Source organism: Triticum aestivum, chromosome 4A (genome assembly GCF_018294505.1).
Source record: "Triticum aestivum cultivar Chinese Spring chromosome 4A, IWGSC CS RefSeq v2.1, whole genome shotgun sequence".
In the NCBI taxonomy this organism is placed as follows: Eukaryota; Viridiplantae; Streptophyta; class Magnoliopsida; order Poales; family Poaceae; genus Triticum; species Triticum aestivum.
Genome location: NC_057803.1, coordinates 641,002,004 through 641,021,096, shown reverse-complemented (window position 1 = coordinate 641,021,096; position 19,093 = coordinate 641,002,004). Strand labels below are relative to the sequence as shown.

The following is a 19,093-nucleotide window of genomic DNA, read 5'->3' as shown; positions in this document are numbered from 1 at the left end:
CTACAAAAGAATTGAGCTGTCATTTTCTGATCAGGTGTTGTTGCAGTTGCAATCCATAGGGCGACGCCAGATGCCACTGCTGTGATCTCAAATGCAAACCATAATTCCATATTGAGTAAACTTTTTTGGAAATGATAAATCCTGAACATTTGGAGTTTAAGCATGGCAACCCGAATCTTTTTCATGGCAACTTTTGTTCACGCGAGGTTGGCAAACATGGTAAAAACAGTTATGGATGATAGTGCTCTTATGGCATTAATGGGTCGAAACATGGTAAAGACCTGACTTATGTTTGATAAAATCCTTAGCATCAAACATGATAGGATTATTCAGTTTTCATCAAGTATATTCTTATAATGGTGCAAATGATGATGGATCAACTATTGGGCTGACCTCATGCACCTCTTGCTGTTCTACGGAAGTTTGGTTTAGCATTTTGTTTTTCTCTAGAGAAGACCATGTAATATGATTTGGAGCTAGTTGTCTTGCGGTTATAGAACTTTGAGTTTGTAATGTCTGTTCATGCCTAATAGTCAACATATACTGTAAAAGTTTAGGATCTATAGCATCCGGATACATGAGCCCATACTGGATGTGTATTTCTTCGAGGTATACTAAATTGACATGTTACCGGTTAATGCTTCATATATTATATAGGCGATCCATTCACGTGACTTCATCCTTTGAAATCTTGCGGGATCGCGTCCTCATATAGAGTATAATAGTACTCTTCTTTGGAGCTGAATCCATGTAGCATGAAGTTTTGCTCACACGGTAACTACTTAATGGACTTCGGTTTGCCACAAAATGAATTAACTGACCTTGGTTGTGGCTGACTTGGAACGATGTGTTTGAACATTGCACCTTCAGTCCTTTGCACACTCTTGTTATTTGTTTAAGAAGTTCCTCATGTTTATTTTGTTATGTGTATAGCTTTCAGCCTGCCACTGTTCAAATCTGCAAGTGCCTCACGCCATATGCTACTATGGCGATTGTTGAGCTATGTAGTTGCCAGCACTGCACGAGTTCAGAAATGAAGTATTCTGGTTTGACCATCTGAGTTCTACATTATGTTGTGTTGTGAGACCCAACACTTATTTTGGGGACAGGACAGCAAGCATGGACGGCATACACAGAGTCCATTCTGAACATGTCTACAGTAAGATCGTGGACATGTGTATGGATTATGAAAAATATATTACTACCTCGTCCGGTTTAGAAGGCGCGGTTGAAAATTCTCTGGGACCTAGGTGATTATCTATTGGTTATGAGATGGGCTAAAAATTCACACTACGCATGCATATAAAGATGGGCTAAAAAATAGCATTCACACTACGCATGCATATAGAAATAGTACTAATTAGCTACTAGAAATAAATGCAATGCGCCCTAAATTTTGTCTATTGTGAAAATGCACGCAACTTTAACTGTGCCTTCTAAACCGTGACGGAGGAAGTATATGTTTCGAATTTTACCACAGAAAATTTATGGCTGCAGATGCAGTTGTGCAATGGAGTGGGGGTGGTGGAGGAGAGGGGTGGATAGTTGGAGCAATGGAGAATGAAATGGTGCATTTAATTTTATAGTTACTATCCTCACAACTTATTTTATATAGGCAATAGTGAGCGAAGCGATGGCAGATCATAGATAAAGTTGCATAAAAAAGTAGTACTTGTCGACAATAATTATAAGTTGCCTGCCGAGCCTTGTCAAGATTAACCTTCATTTAACATATTGTATTATATGATGTGAAAATGATGATGTAGAATTTGCAGTTAAAACAATTTTGCAATAGTTGTGGTTCTGTAAATGAAAATATACTGTCGGCGTCGTGCGTGGGTGCCAGCAGCCCTGAACTGGCGCAGAGAGGGCCGAACAGGAGGTCCCCACTCATGCAGCCTGTCTTGTCTGGAGACAAAATGTGGATCGACAACAATTCCCGTATGAGATGTTATCTGTCACATTAGAGCCGTTCTGTATATGGAATTGACATCACACACGCTGGTCATCAAATGGCAATTTCATTTTATGCGATGGACCGAGTAAATGGCAATCACATCAACCACCAGCTAGCTGCGTAGCTAGATCAATAAGTTGCATGAGACCAAGAATTAAACTTGACGTCAGTGCCGAGAATTCGGCGCCGGCAAGCTAGCAATCGCATATGCCACTCGGCGTCGTTGTTCTCCTTGCTCATCGGGTTCTTCTCCGCGCTCCCCTCGAACAGGAGCATGTCGCAGGAGCTGGGCGCCTCGGTGGCATCCAAGAGTTTCTGAGACGCCGCTTTGAGGCGCCCAGCACGTAGGTCACCGACCACGCCCTCCAGGGTCTTGTTCATGTCCCTGTAGTAGCGGAGGCACTCCCCGAGGTTCTTGACAAGGTCGTCGAGGACGAGCACCGTCGATGTGACGTTGGCCACGGTAAGGTTGGTGGCCACGACGGCGAGCTCACGTGCGTCCTTGGCGGACGCGGCCGCCGAGTCGGCCGAGAGCGCTTCCACGCAGGAGTCGTAACCCACTTGCCCACCGCGGCCGACATCGACGCATGTCCTTGTGATGATCGCGGGCAGAGTGCCGACGACGAGGCCGCCATCTCCGGCCGCCAGGAGGAGGACGAGGGTGAGGAGTAAAGCAACCTGAGGATGCATCGCCATATGACTATTGTCGTATCCTACTCACCTCACCGTGACGGCGTGTATTTATGCAGGCAACCAATAGGACCAATTAAGTAATAGCTGGAATGGACCGTATACGAAGTAAAATGAGTGATCTATATACAAAGCAAAATGAGTGAATCTACAATCTAAATTAGTCTATATACATTCACATGTAGTCCATATTGAAATATTTAAAAAGACTTATATTTAGAAACGGATGGAGTACAACGGAAGATAAAATTCCGTATTTACTGAGAGAAATTAGTTACTCCATTAATACCAAATCAATCAGATTTAGGCTGGTTATAATGGAGAGTACCATATACTAGTAGTATCATGTAAAGTGTATTGATACTACCTCCCTAATGCATTGTACTATCATATATTAGTATCATGTATATTTTATTTATTACCATGCATGACACGTAGTAGTATATCATTTATTATGATACGGTATCATGATACGATACTCAACTTTCATTTTCTTTATTTAATTCTATAACATCTTATCAAAATTGCCTAGTTAATATGCATGATGTTTAAAAATATTTGTCGTAAGAATGGATGTATCTAGATGTATTTTAGTTTTAGATACATCTATATTTATCCATTTGTCCGACAAGTATTTCCGGACAGAGGGAGTACTAAGTATGATACTTCCATTACGACCGGTCTTAGCCAACGCTTGAGTATCAGATTTTACATTAATGACTGCCATCCGTCGATCATAAATCCAGAGTCATAGGTTCTGATATAAGATGGATGGTGGGGACATACAAACCCCGAGGATGACCGGTTCAACCAATCAAAACGCAAAGTTTTTGAAGTAATCTCTGCTGCTAAAAGGGTAGTTGGTAGGGCGGTGTGGACGGTTTGTTTTCACATTGCTGGCTTATTTTCGCAGCACCTTCCACTACCATCCCTCCACTTTGATTTTCCGTGGCAGGTGCCGATTCAATTAAATCACACAAATATTATATAATTAAGACTATGAAAATCACACTATATATGTCCAATCACCTTCCTAAAAGACAGGCATAAGATTTTTCTCAATACCTTTCAAAATAAAATCAAATATTTGTAGGATAAGACGAGGATATTGCCTACAAACCGAAGATGTAACATACATGTGCAAGTTAGATAAATCTACTGCTGCATGTTTGGGATGCGTGGAGTGGAGCATGCAGGATAATGATCAAACTGGTGCTTGTTGTGTTGGTAACAATAACACTCACTGAAAGAGAGCAGTATGTAGAAGCAAGGTTAAAGTTTATATTTGGTGTAAAGTGTCACGAGAGCTGCTCCTACGCAGTTCAGGTGTATGTAACAGAAGACACTCCTCTGCTCTTGCTCTGTTCCTAGTTGCTACCACGCGTCGCAAACACACGACGGAAAGCAGAGCGCCCGGCAGGCAGGTGGAGCGGGAGGAGCTAGCACCGGCCCACCGGAAGGCAAGTTATAGTACGAACAACTTTAGCAGATGCGCTATATTCCCATTTTACAAAATCGTTATATAGGCCGTCCATAAAAAAATGTTTTATGGTAAATATTTGTGCGGTCAAATATTGACATGAACTAGAATTCATATGGATGCACGGAATTCATATAAAATAGGCATGCCTTAATAGTTTATATTCAAAATCACACGCAATATCAAGAGATAGCAAGTTTGTCCCTATGAATGCGCAATATCAAGCCACAAGCGGCCATGGTCAAATCAAGCAAATATGATTGTTGCAAAGATTGTTGCCACCACCACCGGCCATAGCGCCACGATCACCATCTTCAACAACATGGCCCACCTGAGGGGTCGAGGATGAGCCCGACCTCGCGCCGCAACTGCCTTCTTCCTTGCCGGGCCCTTTCTTGCGACTTTGGCTGACTGGCGGAAGGGGTGCAGGCGGCGGCCATCCTCGAGCCGACGACCGCGACGGGAGCAAGGACGACCGCATCGGAAGAAGTTGGCACGACAACGGGCACGGCTCCATGGAACAATTAAAAATTTGCAACACCAACAAGGCGCCTTGCGGCACCAGGGGTGATACTCGTTCACACCAGCAATGGCTTCCAAACAATACCATCATGGGCCTTGGAGCACTTACCTAACCTATAGCCAGGGCCGGCCCTGTGTTTCGGGAGGCCCTAGGCGAACTCGACGACATGGGCCCTTTAAGTCCTAAGACCATATTTATACGTATGTGTTTGCGTGATACATACATACATACATACATACATACATATATATATATATATATATATATATATATATATATATATATAACTTTATTTGCATAATACTAAAAGTAAACTTTCGACCACACATTTTTAGTTTGAAATTTGACTACAATAGTTGTTGGACAATGCAAAATAAAACAAACATGACATGATTATCTCAAATAGGAAACAAATTTATTTGCTTCTCTGTATACTTTCACAATCTTCATTGACCTTAACATCTGAATTTTCATGCTCGGGATTAGTTCCTTGCCTATGTTCTTCACTGACATCAACAATACTTGAAGATGTAAAATACTTTGTCAAAGAACCCTTCAGTGGTTGAATTTTCAAATGTATTTCTTTCTTTTTTTCTTTTTTCAGCACCCGACAAATGCTTCTTAGGCAACATAGCATGCTAATGTCCTAATATTACGAAGCAAAGAGTAGACAACGAATTAGAAATTTATAGATCGGATGATCAGAACCCTAGACATGTACACAGAATGACAAAAAATTAGGATGGTTGAATACATACTATGAAAGATTGAATTAGAAAATTATACATCAAAAAATAGATACTTCATGGGATGAATAGTTTAATATACGTACTAAAGAAACTACTGAAATTAGGGATGGACGAATGGATCAGGAACATCCGAACATGGATATTGGGTACGGACCTGCGTTCGCATACATATGTATTGCCATGTTGCTGGAAGGCCGAGTTGTCGGATTGCTGCGTGCCGTGGAGACAACGAGCGGCTGAGGCACCGAGCGAGGAACGACAGAGCGACGGGCAGATGAGACGACGAAGAAGAACCGACAAGCGACGAATGGGAAAAGTCAGATTTTTTTTATTTTTGAGAAGAAAGGGAAAGCCAGACATTCCGATTGATTTGTTTCACATGTACGCGTGCATCGAGCGGTTGTGACTTGCGTGTGCGACGCCTTGCTACGCATTACCAGGCGATTCGATGGGCCGAGCCCATCTTGTTTTCTTCCTCTCATAATTTTTTCCTTGTCTATTTTTTTCTGGGCTATACTATATGTGTACTACATCATGGGCCCCCCTTCGGCCTGGGCCCTGGGCCGTCGCCCCTCTGCCCATGCCCCAGGGCCGGCCCTGCCTATAGCACTAGGGCACTCTCTTCCCCGTCTAGTATCAAGTCATGTACAAAATGGGACTGACCATCGCCGCTTCAAGATGAGTTGACTTCTACTACGATAGACGCTTTGACGTAATCTAGAGCATAGTGTCGTGGACATTCACCAACAGTGGATACCAGTGCAGCGGAGCCTTTATCGTAGCGTCGACCGCTGAGAGCCAAGATCTGATACTCATCTTGTAGGAGCCCCGCTACGGACGCGCCCTGCTGCAGGCCTATCGCCGCCAATTGCCGCAAAGCAAGCGCAACACTCGCTAGAGTTCGCTGCCCTAGACTATTTCTCCCCTGTGCGCGCACGGTGGTGGGAGGACGATGGCTGAAATGTCTGGTGGCGTGGGGATCATAGATAGGAGTAGACCGGATGGCTTATGGGGCGATTGATTATCCCCCCAAATTATAAGGTTGACGCTTAGCACGCCCCTTCCGTTTTTTTTATTTTGCTACTAACTTTTCTTTTATTAATTTTTCCTTGGCTTCTTTTGGTTTTTTACAATTTTTTATCTTTTTATTTTCTTTCGAGTATTTTACCCTTTTCTTTTTTCTTTTTATGTCTTCCTTTTCTATACATAATTTTTTTAAAGACGTGATGACCATTTTTACAACGCTTTTTACAAAAACATGATGAATATTTTCTTAGATATGTGATGCACATTTCCAACATTTTGATATATGATGAACATTTCTTAGATACACGAAGAATATTGTTTTTAATATGCGACAACCTTTTTCAAATAGATACGTGTGCGACGAATATTTTTATAGACATGTGACAAAATGTGTATAAATACACAATGGACAACATTAAATATCCACAAACTAACCTGTGGTTGGATGGTTAAAGGAACTGCGGTATCCCCAGTCCACCAGGAATTTCCGGCGATGCGCATTCAATGGTGACTGCTTAGTCTTTCGAAGGTGCTCATAGGGGTAGGGTGTGTGTGTGTGTTCATAGGGGTGAGTGTATGCGCGTGTATATGAGTGCTTGTGTCTGTACTGATATTAAAAAAAACATTAAATATGCTATAAATATTTTTGACCATCATGATGATTTTTAAATGAACAAAAAAAATTCTGAAAGAAAATAAAAAGCCGGACATGGGCCTGGCCCAGGCGTGCGCCTGCGTGGGCGTTTCCACGTCTCTTCGTCGCACTGTGCAGGGAGTAGGGGCACTCATATGCTGCCTCTGAGACAAAATATGAAACGAGTAACAATCCCCGTATGAGATGTTATTCTTTTTGAGACAAATATGAGATGTTAGAGCATCTCCAGCCGCGGCCGCAACAGGCCCTTCCCAGACGTTTTTGCCGCGTCGGCGCCTAAAAACGGCCCAGTCGCGTCTCCAGAAGCCCGTTTTTCGCCGGCTCGGGTCAAAACTGGTGCCCGTGGACCCAGGCCGAACCCGGCGCCCTGAGGGGCGCTTGGGGAGCCGGCACAAGCGAAAAAGGCGCGTGGGTCCGCCCTGGCGGCGACCTGAGGGTCTTTTCCCGCCTTTTCTTGACGCTTTTCCCTCGCATCCCTCCCGCTCGCTCGCTTTCCTCCCGACACTCCCTCCTTTTCTCCCGCCAAACCCCCTCCCGCTCGCCTTCCAGTCGCCGCCATGCCGTCGAAGAAGTATGCCATGCCACGCGCGGCGGCAACCACGACTGCACCGTGGCCCAGCCGAAGCAGAGGAAGCCGAGGGCGCCGCCATTGAAGCCACCGAGCATGTCGAACGCCGAGTGGAGGGTGGAAGTTCAGCGACGTGATGCAGTCACCGCCGACCGGCGGAACAGGGCCATCGCCAAGAAGGCCTGCGACAACGCGGCACGCGCGGCGGCGTCCTTCTCATCGGTCGACCACGCGGGGATGATGAATCCACCCGTCGTCAGTCACGCCAAGTACGCGCCCTGGGGACAACAAGGCGTCGGATCTTCATGGGGATCGTCGTCGCCCGGCTACGCCGACGGCGACGCGCACGGTGGGTTCAACCCAAACGTGACCTTCCCCCATGGCCACCCCGCGACGCGCACACCCTCGCCCGCCTTCGTCGGCGTGCAGTACCCTCCATACAACTACTCGCCGCCCGCCTACGCGTCCACACCGACGCCCCATCTCCACCGTGGACCGCTGCCCTTCTCGCACCTCGGCGACACCGACGACACAGGAGCCGACATGGACGACATCATCGTGACAGGATCGACCGCGGCCGCCGCGTCTCCCGGGTTCGCCACCCAGGACGAGGTAGTGGATCTCAGCGGCGACATGGAGGCCGAGCTCGGCTACGTCTACGGCGAGGACGCGCACGAAGCGCAGGAACCCGAGGAGGAGGAGGAGGACGAGGAGGAGGAGGAGGAGCCGGCTCCTAATCCGACGAAGGGGCGCCAGAAGAAGAAGCGGGCAGCTAGGCCAGGCGAACCGCGCATCAAGTGGACGTCCAAGGAGGAGGAATGCCTCGCCGAAGCATGGAAAGTCGTCTGCCTCGACCCGACCACCGGCACGAACCAGATCTTCGAGACGTACTGGGACCGCATCAAGGCCGAGTTCGACGAGCGGAAGCTCGTCGACCCCTACTTCAAAGGTATCTACATGCAGCGCGGCTCCAAGGCGATGGCGAACCATTGGGGACGTATCCAGGGGGCGTGCAACAAATGGCATCGATTCGTCGAGGAGGTCGCGGCTCGCCCGGAGAGCGGCGCCAGCGTTGAGGATCAGGTACGCACGCCGTTCGCCCGCATCTCTTCGTCGTCTACGCCCGCCGCCCGCCAACTGTTTGTTCCTCCGCGCAGTTGCTGCGCATGTTCACCATGGATCGGCGCGACAACCTCGACGCCGACTTCAAGTACCTCCACGTCTACAAGCGCATTGACAAGTGCGAGAAGTGGGCAGAAGTCCGACGTACTCTCGACAAGGCCAAGGAGACATACAAGCCAGACGTGATGACTCCGGGCGCGTCAGAGGGGCGGCCGGATGGCCACAAATTGGCAAAGAAGGGGAAAAATGCCGACGCGGCAACCGCGCGAGTGCAGGAGTCCATCGAGCATTGCCTCGCCGACGCCCAGGCCCGGGCCGTCCTACGTGAAGAGAAGACCGAGGCGCGGTGGTCGTCGCTGATGACGAACAACGCCATCAAGCTCGACCTGCTCCGGACCAACGTCGACCTGCTCCGGACGAACGTCGCCGCGAAGAAGAGGAACACCGACATGGCTTTTCTGATGGGCGGGGCGGACATGCTCCAGAGCAACGACGAGCAGCTCAAGGCGTGGTACATGGCGGAGCACGGCCTCATCCTGAACCAGATGCAGACGGCAACGCCGACGACGCCGACGACGCCAGCTCCCACGCCCATGGCCACACGGACGCCAAGCCCGAACGACGCCTCTACATCGCCGCCCAGCTGTACCGAAGCCGCACCGACACAGCCCAGCACCGAAGCAGCTCCGACACCGCCGAGCCCGCGCACGCCGACTCCGTCAACGCCTGGAGCCGACCCCGCCGACTGATTCGTTGCGCACGCGAACTTGCGGCGTGCGGCGCTCTGTTTTTTGTAACGCCAGACTACGTCCGATCGCCGGATTTGTGGCGTCTTTTGTGAGCGGGAACGACCTAGTTCAAATTTCTCGCATCCTGGGGCCGGCGCTTGGGGGCGTGACTGGGAGCTAGGTCGCCCCCAGGGGCCGAACTAGCGCCGGCACGCCCCAGGCCTCTCTATTTAGGCGCCCTGGGGGGCCGAACGGCTGGAGATGCCCTTATCTGTCACATAGAGTTTAGGGCAGTGATAGGCGGCGTACCGGCCCAAATTTGGGCTGGTCGTACCGCAATTCTACGATTAGCGTGCGTGTGACCGCTCGATTTGCCAGCTGGCCCACGCCCCTCATCGTCTTCGTCTTCCACCATCGCGAGATCCCCACATCCTCCCTCTCTGTGTATTTTCCCGAACCGTGCGCCGCCCCCACCGGGCTGCAGACCTCACAGCAGGCCGTCCCTCGCCCCCCCTGACAGATCGCAGTTGGCTGCCCTTGACATTGTTGCCGGTTGTCGCCCGGTTCCAAGGGGACGCCATCACCCCTTGTAGCTAAAACAACGCAAAGACGACCGGTGCCTCTCACCTTGCAGTACCTAGCCCCGCCCCCGTTGCCGTAGTGCGTCCGTAGAGGCAACACCGTGCTGCCGGCCGCAGCTCTCGCCATTGTCTTCTCGTACCATCGGCGTTCCCTTGGCTGAAGCTTTTTCCACATATACTGTTGAAGCTTTTAAGGCGAATGGTTGAAGATTTTCATGCAAATGGTTGAAGCCCTTTCCTTTTCGCTGTACTCGAATGAAGCTTTCTCAAATGCTGGTTGAATCTTTTCACATACAGTTGAAGCTTTTCAGGCAAATGGTTGAAACTTTTTTGGTTTTCATTGTGCCCGATTTGAAGCTTTATCAAAACGCCGGTTGAAACTTTTTTCATACAAGTTGCAGCTTTTTTTGTCAACGTTGTAGCTTTTTTCATTGTACGGTGCCCCGGTTGAAGCTTCGTCTATCGCCGGTTGAAACTTTACCTGTCAATTATTGAAGCTTTTTTTGTCAACATTTGTAGTTTTTTCCACTGCGCAATGCCCTGTTGAAGCTTTCTTTATTGCCGGTTGAAACTTTTCCCTTGCACAGTTGAAGCTTTTTCTTTCAACGGTTGCAGCAAACGTGAGCAAGGTTCCCCAGCTAGCCCATGGTGACCGTTGCAGCTCGCCACCCGTGCGAGATGCAGCTGCGTCGCGCGCTGGGTCGCACCTCACAGCCGCGCTGGATGCAACCATGCCCCTTGCCTGTGTCGCGCGTGTCCAGTCGGCCTTGTGGTAGCTTGGACGAGCCATGGAGATGAGGGTGTTTGGCAGAGCCGTAGGGCGTGGGTTATCGTTGAGTGAGTGGAAGGGGGGTGGTAGGAGAGCGCGCAGCCATGGCGGCGAGCGTCGGAAGAGAGGAGGAGCATGGCCATGGCGGAGCGTGCGGGAGAGAGGATAAGAAACGAGGAAGGGATGTGCGTGGGCTCGCAGAACACGTGGCACTTTGGCGTTGGTGGGTGTAGCGCCGTGCGCGTGAGTTCGGCAGGCGCGCCGCACACAAGGGTTTTCCTTCATTTTATGCGATCGATCGAAAAAAGGGAAATCAAATCAATCACCATCTAGCTGCGTAGCTAGATTAATAAGCCGCATGAGACCAAGAGTTAAACTTGACGTCGGTGCCGAGGATCCGGCGCCGGCAAGGTAGCAATCGCATATGCCAGTTGGGAGAGCCAGTCGGCGTAGATGTTCTCCTTGCCCAATGGGTTCTTGTTCGCGCTCCCCTCGAACAAGAGCAGGTCGCACCTGTCGGGATCTTGGTTGGCCTCCAACAGTTTGTCGGACGCCGCTTCGACGCGCCCGGCACGGAGGTCACCCAGCGCGCCCTCCAGGGTCCTGTTCATCTCCCTGTAGTAGCGGAGGCAGCCGCCGAGGTTCTTGACGAGGTCCTCGACGACGAGCACCGTCGACGTGACGTTGGCCATGGTGAGGCTGGTGGCCACGACGGCGAGCTCACGTGTGTCCTTGGCGGACGCGGCCGCCGGGTCGGCCGAGAGTGCGCCCACGCAGGAGTCGTACTCGTAACCCAGTTGCCCACCGGATCGGCCGACAGCGGCGCATGTCCTTGTGATGATCGTGGACGGAGTGCCGACGGCGAGGATGCCGTCTCCGGTAGACAGGAGGAGGATGAGGGCGAGGAGTTGAGCAGCCTGAGGATGCATCGCCATATGACTGACTGTCGTCGGTCCTACTCACCTCACCCTCACCCTCACCGTGACTGTCGGCGTGTATTTATGCCGGCAACGAATAGAACAGATTAAGTAATAGTTGGAATGAAATCAATATTTTGATTTTGCAATCTTTACCAAATCAATCAGGCCTAGCTAGTTAGCGCTTTAGTGTCTTTAACGACGCAAGATAAAATCCCGTGTTTATTGGGAGAAATCAGTTACTAGATCGTGTGTTAATGACTGCCATTCGTCGATCATAAATCGGAAAGTTTGGAAGTAATCATACATGGTTTATTTTCATTTATTTTTGCCTCACCTCCCATCACCACCTCTCAACTCTGATTTTTCATGGTAGGTGCCGATTCAACTAAATCACGTAAATATTACGTAAATCAATAATTTCAAAACTCACACCATATATGTGCAATCACTTTTCTAAAAGATAGCCATAGAAATTGTCTCAATAACCATCCAAAATAAAATCAATTATTTCTCAATAACAAATTGCTAATCCCGTGCCATACATCATTTTCTTATCTATTATTATCTCTACTATTGCATCACAGTCACAATTTTTCCTAATAAAAAATAAAATCTTATATCTTGCATATCTCTAACATTAAAAGGGAATCCCTCATGTTACCTTGGTCGATCTCCCCCCTCCCACCGAACGACCCCACCTCCTCGTCATCCATGTTAAAATGTCATGCCAAGTGTTGCTCCGGTCGCCGGCGAGATAGAGTAGGACATGAGACACATACTGGTTAACATGACTCGAGTCACTGCCTACCATGCTACTCTTCCTCGTCGGAGCATGTCGCTTGCACGTCTCCGGTGGACGTGGGATTGATGATGGATTCGTCGTGGTCGGAACCAGCTACGTGCACCACAACAGGTTTGCGGCGTCCGGGGTGGCCGTGCACCATACACAGCGTCGAAGAGTGTGACTCCGCCTCGCCAACATCTGCCACGATGGCTGCTGCCACCTCTCGCATCCGCTGCCTTGCACAGTGTGCATGTTGCACCATACTTGTGTCGGACGACGCCCATGCGTTCACCTCCGCCTCAGTGCGCCAACGAAGCGGTTGCGCATCCACCATCGCGTTCGGACGCCATATGGACCGCATTGCCTCCGATGAGGCAGGGGCAACACGCCTCGCGCGGGATCCATGCATCATTTGGACAGACGCAAATGGATTTCCGGAGGAAGGAGTTCGGCCGCTGCCGTCGGAGGACTCCACCCGAAAGCGACGGAGCGCAAGACGAATGGCCATCTCCTACTTGGGGGTTTGTGTGGGATGATGGAAGTAATTATGCGGAGTGGTCCGTATTTGAGAATTATTCTCACTGCTACACATAAGGCTTATGTCCTTGGTGCACCTTTAGGTGAGCCACCCGCTCCCTCGACTGTAGATGCTATGAACATCTGGCAGACTCGGGTTGATGACTACTCGATAGTTCAGTGAGTCATGCTTTATGGCTTAGAACCAAGGCTTTAAAAATGTTTTGAGCACCACGGGGCATATGAGATGATGCAGGAGCTGAAAATGGTTTTTGAGGCTCACGCCCGTGTGGAAAGGTATGAAGCCTCAGACAAGTTCTCTATTGTAAGATGGAGGAGAACAACTCCGTTAATGAGCACATACTCAAATGTTTGGGTACGCCAATCACCTCAATCAGTTGAGGTTGCTATTCCTGATGAAGTAACAATTGACAGGGTTCTTCGGTCACTACCACCAAAAAATCAAGAAAAAGCATCAAGTTTTGATGGTCAAAAAGACCACTAGTTTCAAAAAGGGTACTTCAGATAAGAAGGCTGGCAATGTCAATAATGCACAATGAATAACTTTAAATATGCGATAAATACTTTAGACCATCATGATGATTTTTCCATAAATATGCACACATTCCTTTTTGAAACATGGTTAATATTTTCCCTTTTAAACATGTGAAATGAAATTCGACCCCTATTCGTTGCACTGCGCAGGGAATAGGGGGACTCATGCAGCCTGTCGTCCATGGAAGCGAAATGTCAAAGAAGTAGGAGTAACAATTACCGCACGAGAGATGCTATGATCTGTCACATAGAGCCCATTGTGTGTATGGAGGTGACATCGCACACGTTGGACAACAAATAGCAATTTTACACGATCGATCGAGCAAATGGAAATCAGCTAGCAACAGCTGGGTATAGAGTACGGTGCCAAAGAGACCAAGAATCAAACTTAACGTCGGTGCCGAGGAGGATTCGGCAGCTGCAAGTCAGTAATGGCGTATGCCAGTCGGGACAGCAAATCGGCGTCGGTGTTCTCCTTCCTCATCGGGTTCTTCTTCGCACTCCCCTCGAACAATTGGATGTCGCAGCTGTCGGGCACTCCAGAGGCATCCGACAATTTGTTGGACGCCGCCTCGACGCGCCCGGCACGTAGGTCACCGAGCGCGGCGTCCAGGGTCTTGTTCATGTCCCTGTAGTAGCGGAGGCAGTCCCTGAGATTCTTGACGAGGTCGTCGAGGACGAGCACCGTCGACGTGACGTTGGCCACGGTGAGGTTGGTGGCCACGAGGGCGAGCTGACCTGCGTCCTTGGCGGCCGCGGCTGCCGGGTCGGCCGAGAGCAAGCCCACGCAGGTGTCGTAACCCACTTCCCCGCCGGGTCGGCCCACAGCGGCGCATGTCGTTCTGATGATCGCGGACGGAGTGCCGACGGCGAGGCTGCCGTCTGCAGCCGCCAGGAAGAGCATGAGGGTGAGGAGTAAACCAACCTGCTGATGCATCGCCATGACCGCCATCGTATCGTGCTTACCGTGACTCTCATATCGCAGCAGTCGGCGGCGTGTATTTATGCAGGCAAGGAATGGAACGGAATAACAGTTGGAATGAAAATCAATATGTACTATTTTACCAGCGACGGAAAAGATAAGTAATACATGAAAATGTATCAATATTTTGCTTTTGCAATATTTTACCAAATCAATCAGACCTAGCTAGCGCTTTATAGTGTCTTTAACGACGCAAGGTAAAATCCCGTATTGAGGAAAATCGGATGGATGGTGAGGACATACAATCCACGGGACGACAGGTTCAACCAATCAAAACGTACCGTTTTGGATGTAATCTTTCGGGAGTTGGTAGGTTGGCATAGTGGTTTATTTTTGCCTCATCTCTTATCATCATCTCTCCATTTTGATTTTTCATGCTTGCTTTGGCAGGTACCGACTCAACTAAATCACATTAATATTACGTAATTAAGAATTCAAAAATTACACCATATTGATGCAATTATATTTTTTAAATACAGACATAAGATTTTTCTAAATAAACTTTCAAAATAAAATAAAATATTTCTCAATAAGAGATTGCTTTTTTAGTAACAATAACAGATTGCTAATCCCGTGCAATATACCAATTATTATCTGACATTAACTCTAGTATTGAATCACAATCACAGTTTTCCTAATATGAAAACAAAATCTTAACTTGCTCAGGTTACCTTCGTCAATCTCCTCCCTCCCACCCAACGAACCCTACCTCCCCGACATCTCTATACTAAAAAAACTTATAGAACTCCTGTGCGTTGCTACAACCAACAATGCATATAGATGAATCAAACAACCGATTAAGATTGCCTCCAAGGTCAAAGTTCATTTCTCCTTCATACATTCGGGCATGTTCGGACATCAAATGGGCGCCTAGCAGGCTCCCCCAAATCCAACCGTATGGACAATCCAGCCCCCCCCCCCCCCCCCCAATCTAACCCATATGTGGGGTAGAAACCTCCCACACGAGGTCCCAACACAAAAACCTTACACCACGACGCACCCTTCCTTTTTCCTGACAAACGCTCCCCTTCCCGCTCGATTTCCCACCACAGCGGGACATTTCTCACCGAAGCCCTCTCCTTTAAAATCGGAAGACACCCACCTCATCTTCACCATGATGCCCTCTCTCCTTCACACCGTACTTTCTCACAGACTGCCAAGGAGGAGTCCCCGGCCAACCACCCCGCTCTCTGCCCTAGCACCCCCTCCCCCCGTGTTCTTGGCGATCCGCCACAGCCATCAAGGGGGACAAGCCGTTCATCACCTGTGACGCCCCCCGAGCCAAAAATATATGAACAGCTCGCTCATGTAATTTGTTGCAAAGCCATCACTAATGAAATGCAATTTGCCACATTTTTTAAAGTAAGGAAATTATTCTGCTCAGACAGTCGTATGTGAAAAGACCAACCCAAACCCCCATCCCTGTCACTCTTGACACAAAATCCACTATTCAATTTAGTGCCAAACAGTTTATTGACTTATTCTTCTAACACTTGAGCATAATTTGTCTTTCCATCATTTTCACGAAAGACATTAAAAAGATGAAGCATATGAGGCAACCTCGATTCCATTTTTTCTGTAGTTTTCTTTTATAAACTAAACTAGTGATAAAATAAGAAAATAAAAGATTCAATTGCAAGATCTAAAGATATACCTTCAAGCACTCAGCTCCCCGGCAACGGCCCAGAAAAGAGCTTGATGTCTACTACGCAACCTTCTTCTTGTAGACTCGTGTTGGGCCTCCAAGCGTAGAGTTTTGTAGGACAGTAGCAATTTTCCCTCAAGTGGATGACCTAAGGTTTATCAATTCGTGGGAGGCGTAGGATGAAGATGGTCTCTCTCAAACAACCCTGCAACCAAATAACAAAGAGTCTCTTGTGTCCCGAACACACCCCATACAATGGTAAATTGTATAGGTGCACTAGTTCGGCGAAAAGATGGTGATACAAGTGTAATATGGATAGTAGGTATAAGTTTTTGTAATCTGAAAATATAAAAACAACAAGGTAACTAGTAACAAAAGTGAGAAAAAATGGTATTGCAATGCTTGAAAGCAAGGCCTAGGGTTCATACTTTCACTAGTGCAAAGTCTCTCAACAATGATAATATAATTGGATCATATAACAATCCCTCAACGTGCAACAAAGAATCACTCTAAAGTTTCCATCGGAGAACGTAGGACAAAAATGTGCATCAACCCCTATGCATAGATTACCCCAATGTCACCTCAGGAATCCGCGAGTTGAGTGCCAAAACATACATCAAGTGAATCAATAGAACATCCCATTTTCACGACAGATATTCCATCGCAAGACATACATCAAGTGTTCTCAAATCCAATACTCAATCCAATATAACAAAACCTCAAAGAGCAAGACTCAATTCATCACAAGAAGGTAGAGGGGGAAGAACACCATAAGATCCAAATATAGTAACAAAGCTCGAGGTACATCAAGATCGTGCCAAATCAAGAACACAAGAGAGAGATCAAACACATAGCTACTAGTACATACCCTCAGCGCCGAGGGTGAACTACTCCCTCCTCATCATGGTGACCGCCGAGATGATCAAGATGGCCTCCAGTGATGATTTCCTCCTCCGACAGGGTGTCGGAACGGGCCCCCGATTGCTTTTCGTGGCTACAGAGGCTTAAGGCAGTGGAACTTCTGATTTAGGGTTCTTTTCGGAGGTTTGGGTATTTATAATATTTTTTGGCATCGGTCTCACGTCAAGGGGGTGCCCGAGGGGCCCACAAGCCTGGAGCTAGCGCCCCGGGGGTAGGGCGCGGCTAGCAGGCTTGTGGCCTACTCTATCACTTCCTGGCCCAACTCTTGTGCTTCGGGGGGTCTCTTTTGGTCCATAAAAATATCATCGTAAATTTTCATCCCATTCCAAGAACTTTTATTTCTGCACAAAAAATGACACCATGGTAGTTCTGCTTGAAACAACGTCAGTCCGGGTTAGTTCTAATAAAATCATGCAAAACCCTATAAAATTGTTGCAAACATGGCATGAATACTTCATAAATTATAGATACGTTGGAGACATATCAGGTGCCGTCTGGAGCAAGGTGGCTTCAGCCCAGAGGCTCTCATGGTAGCTCTCAGTCACCTACTAGAGAACAAAGCCTAGGGTGTTGGGTTTGTTGCCATGGGAGATGCCCACTGGGTGTTCTGGCTGAGGACCTGGCTGGGAAAGCATTACTACTAGTGCTGCTTCTGGTGATGGTGACGACGTGCATGATCCTCGATGGCGATGGTGACAAGGACGACGACGATGATGACGTATATTTTGTGTAGCTAGGGTTTGAAAACAATCTTATGGTCTATATATTCTGGTGAGGTGGTATATACTAACCCCTCACGGTGATCACGAACTTGCGGTGGTAGGATTACACCCTCTTTTGGATGTGGTGGTAGGATGACACCATAGTAGTGGTAGGTTGAACTTGCTATGCGGTATGATCATGCATGCTTACTATTTTCTCTTCTACTCCATTGCTTGTGTGCTTCATTGTTGGGGAACAAAGTAATTTCAAAAAAATTCCTACACACACGCAAGATCATGGATATGCATAGCAACGAGAGGGAAGAGTGTTGTCCACGTACCCTCGTAGACCGTAAGCGGAAGCGTTATGACAACATGGTTGATGTAGTCATACGTCTTTACGATCGACCGATCCTAGCACCGAAGGTACGGCACCTCCACGATCTGCACACGTTCGGCTCGGTGACGTCCCACGAACTCACGATCCAGTAGAGTGTCGAGGGAGAGCTTCATCAGCACGACAGCGTGATGACAGTGATGATGATGCTACCGAAACAGGGCTTCGCCTAAGCACCGCTACGATATGACCGAGGTGGATTATGGTGGAGAGGGCACCGCACACGGCTGGAAACAATCAACTTGTGTGTTCTAGGGTGCCCCCTGCCCCCATATATAAAGGAGCAAGGGGGAGGCCGGCCGGCCTAGGGGCGCGCCAAGGAGAGGGGGAGTCCTCCTCCTAGTAGGAGTAGGACTCCCCTTTTCCTAGTCCAACTAGGAAGGGGGAAGGGGAAAGGAAGGAGAGGAGAGAGGGAGGAAAGAGGGTGCGCTGCCCCCCTCCTTGTCCAATTCGGAATCCCAAGGGAGGGGGGCAGCCCTAGGCCCCCTCCTCTCTCTCACAAGGCCCATGTAGGCCCATTAGTTCCCCTGGGGGTTCCGATAACCCCCTCGGCACTCCGATAAATATCCGGTGACCTCCGGAACTCATCCGCTGTCCGAATATAGTCGTCCAATATATCAATCTTTATGTCTCGACCATTTCGAGACTCCTCATCATGTCGATGATCACATCCGGGACTCCGAACAATCTTCGGTACATCAAAATACATAAACTCATAATATCGATCGTCACCAAACGTTAAGCGTGCGGACCCTACGGGTTCGAGAACTATGTAGACATGACCGAGACACGTCTCCGGTCAATAACCAATAGCGGAACCTGGA

The 19,093-nt window shown here is 48.5% G+C and overlaps 3 protein-coding genes across 3 annotated transcripts; all 3 read right to left on the bottom strand.

Annotated features, from left to right (window-relative positions):
• Window positions 1-2,013: 2,013 nt before the first annotated feature.
• LOC123082845 (uncharacterized) lies at window positions 2,014-2,657 on the bottom strand. Its single transcript, XM_044505080.1, has one exon. It carries the CDS (start codon window positions 2,651-2,653, stop codon window positions 2,087-2,089), a length of 567 nt encoding a protein of 188 aa, XP_044361015.1. The 5' UTR covers window positions 2,654-2,657; the 3' UTR covers window positions 2,014-2,086.
• An 8,562-nt stretch (window positions 2,658-11,219) lies between these two features.
• LOC123082844 (pectinesterase inhibitor 12-like) lies at window positions 11,220-11,783 on the bottom strand. Its single transcript, XM_044505079.1, has one exon. It carries the CDS (start codon window positions 11,781-11,783, stop codon window positions 11,220-11,222), a length of 564 nt encoding a protein of 187 aa, XP_044361014.1.
• A 2,190-nt stretch (window positions 11,784-13,973) lies between these two features.
• On the bottom strand, window positions 13,974-14,566 carry LOC123082843 (pectinesterase inhibitor 12-like). The gene has a single exon (XM_044505078.1). It carries the CDS (start codon window positions 14,564-14,566, stop codon window positions 14,012-14,014), a length of 555 nt encoding a protein of 184 aa, XP_044361013.1. The 3' UTR covers window positions 13,974-14,011.
• Between the last annotated feature and the right edge of the window lie 4,527 nt (window positions 14,567-19,093).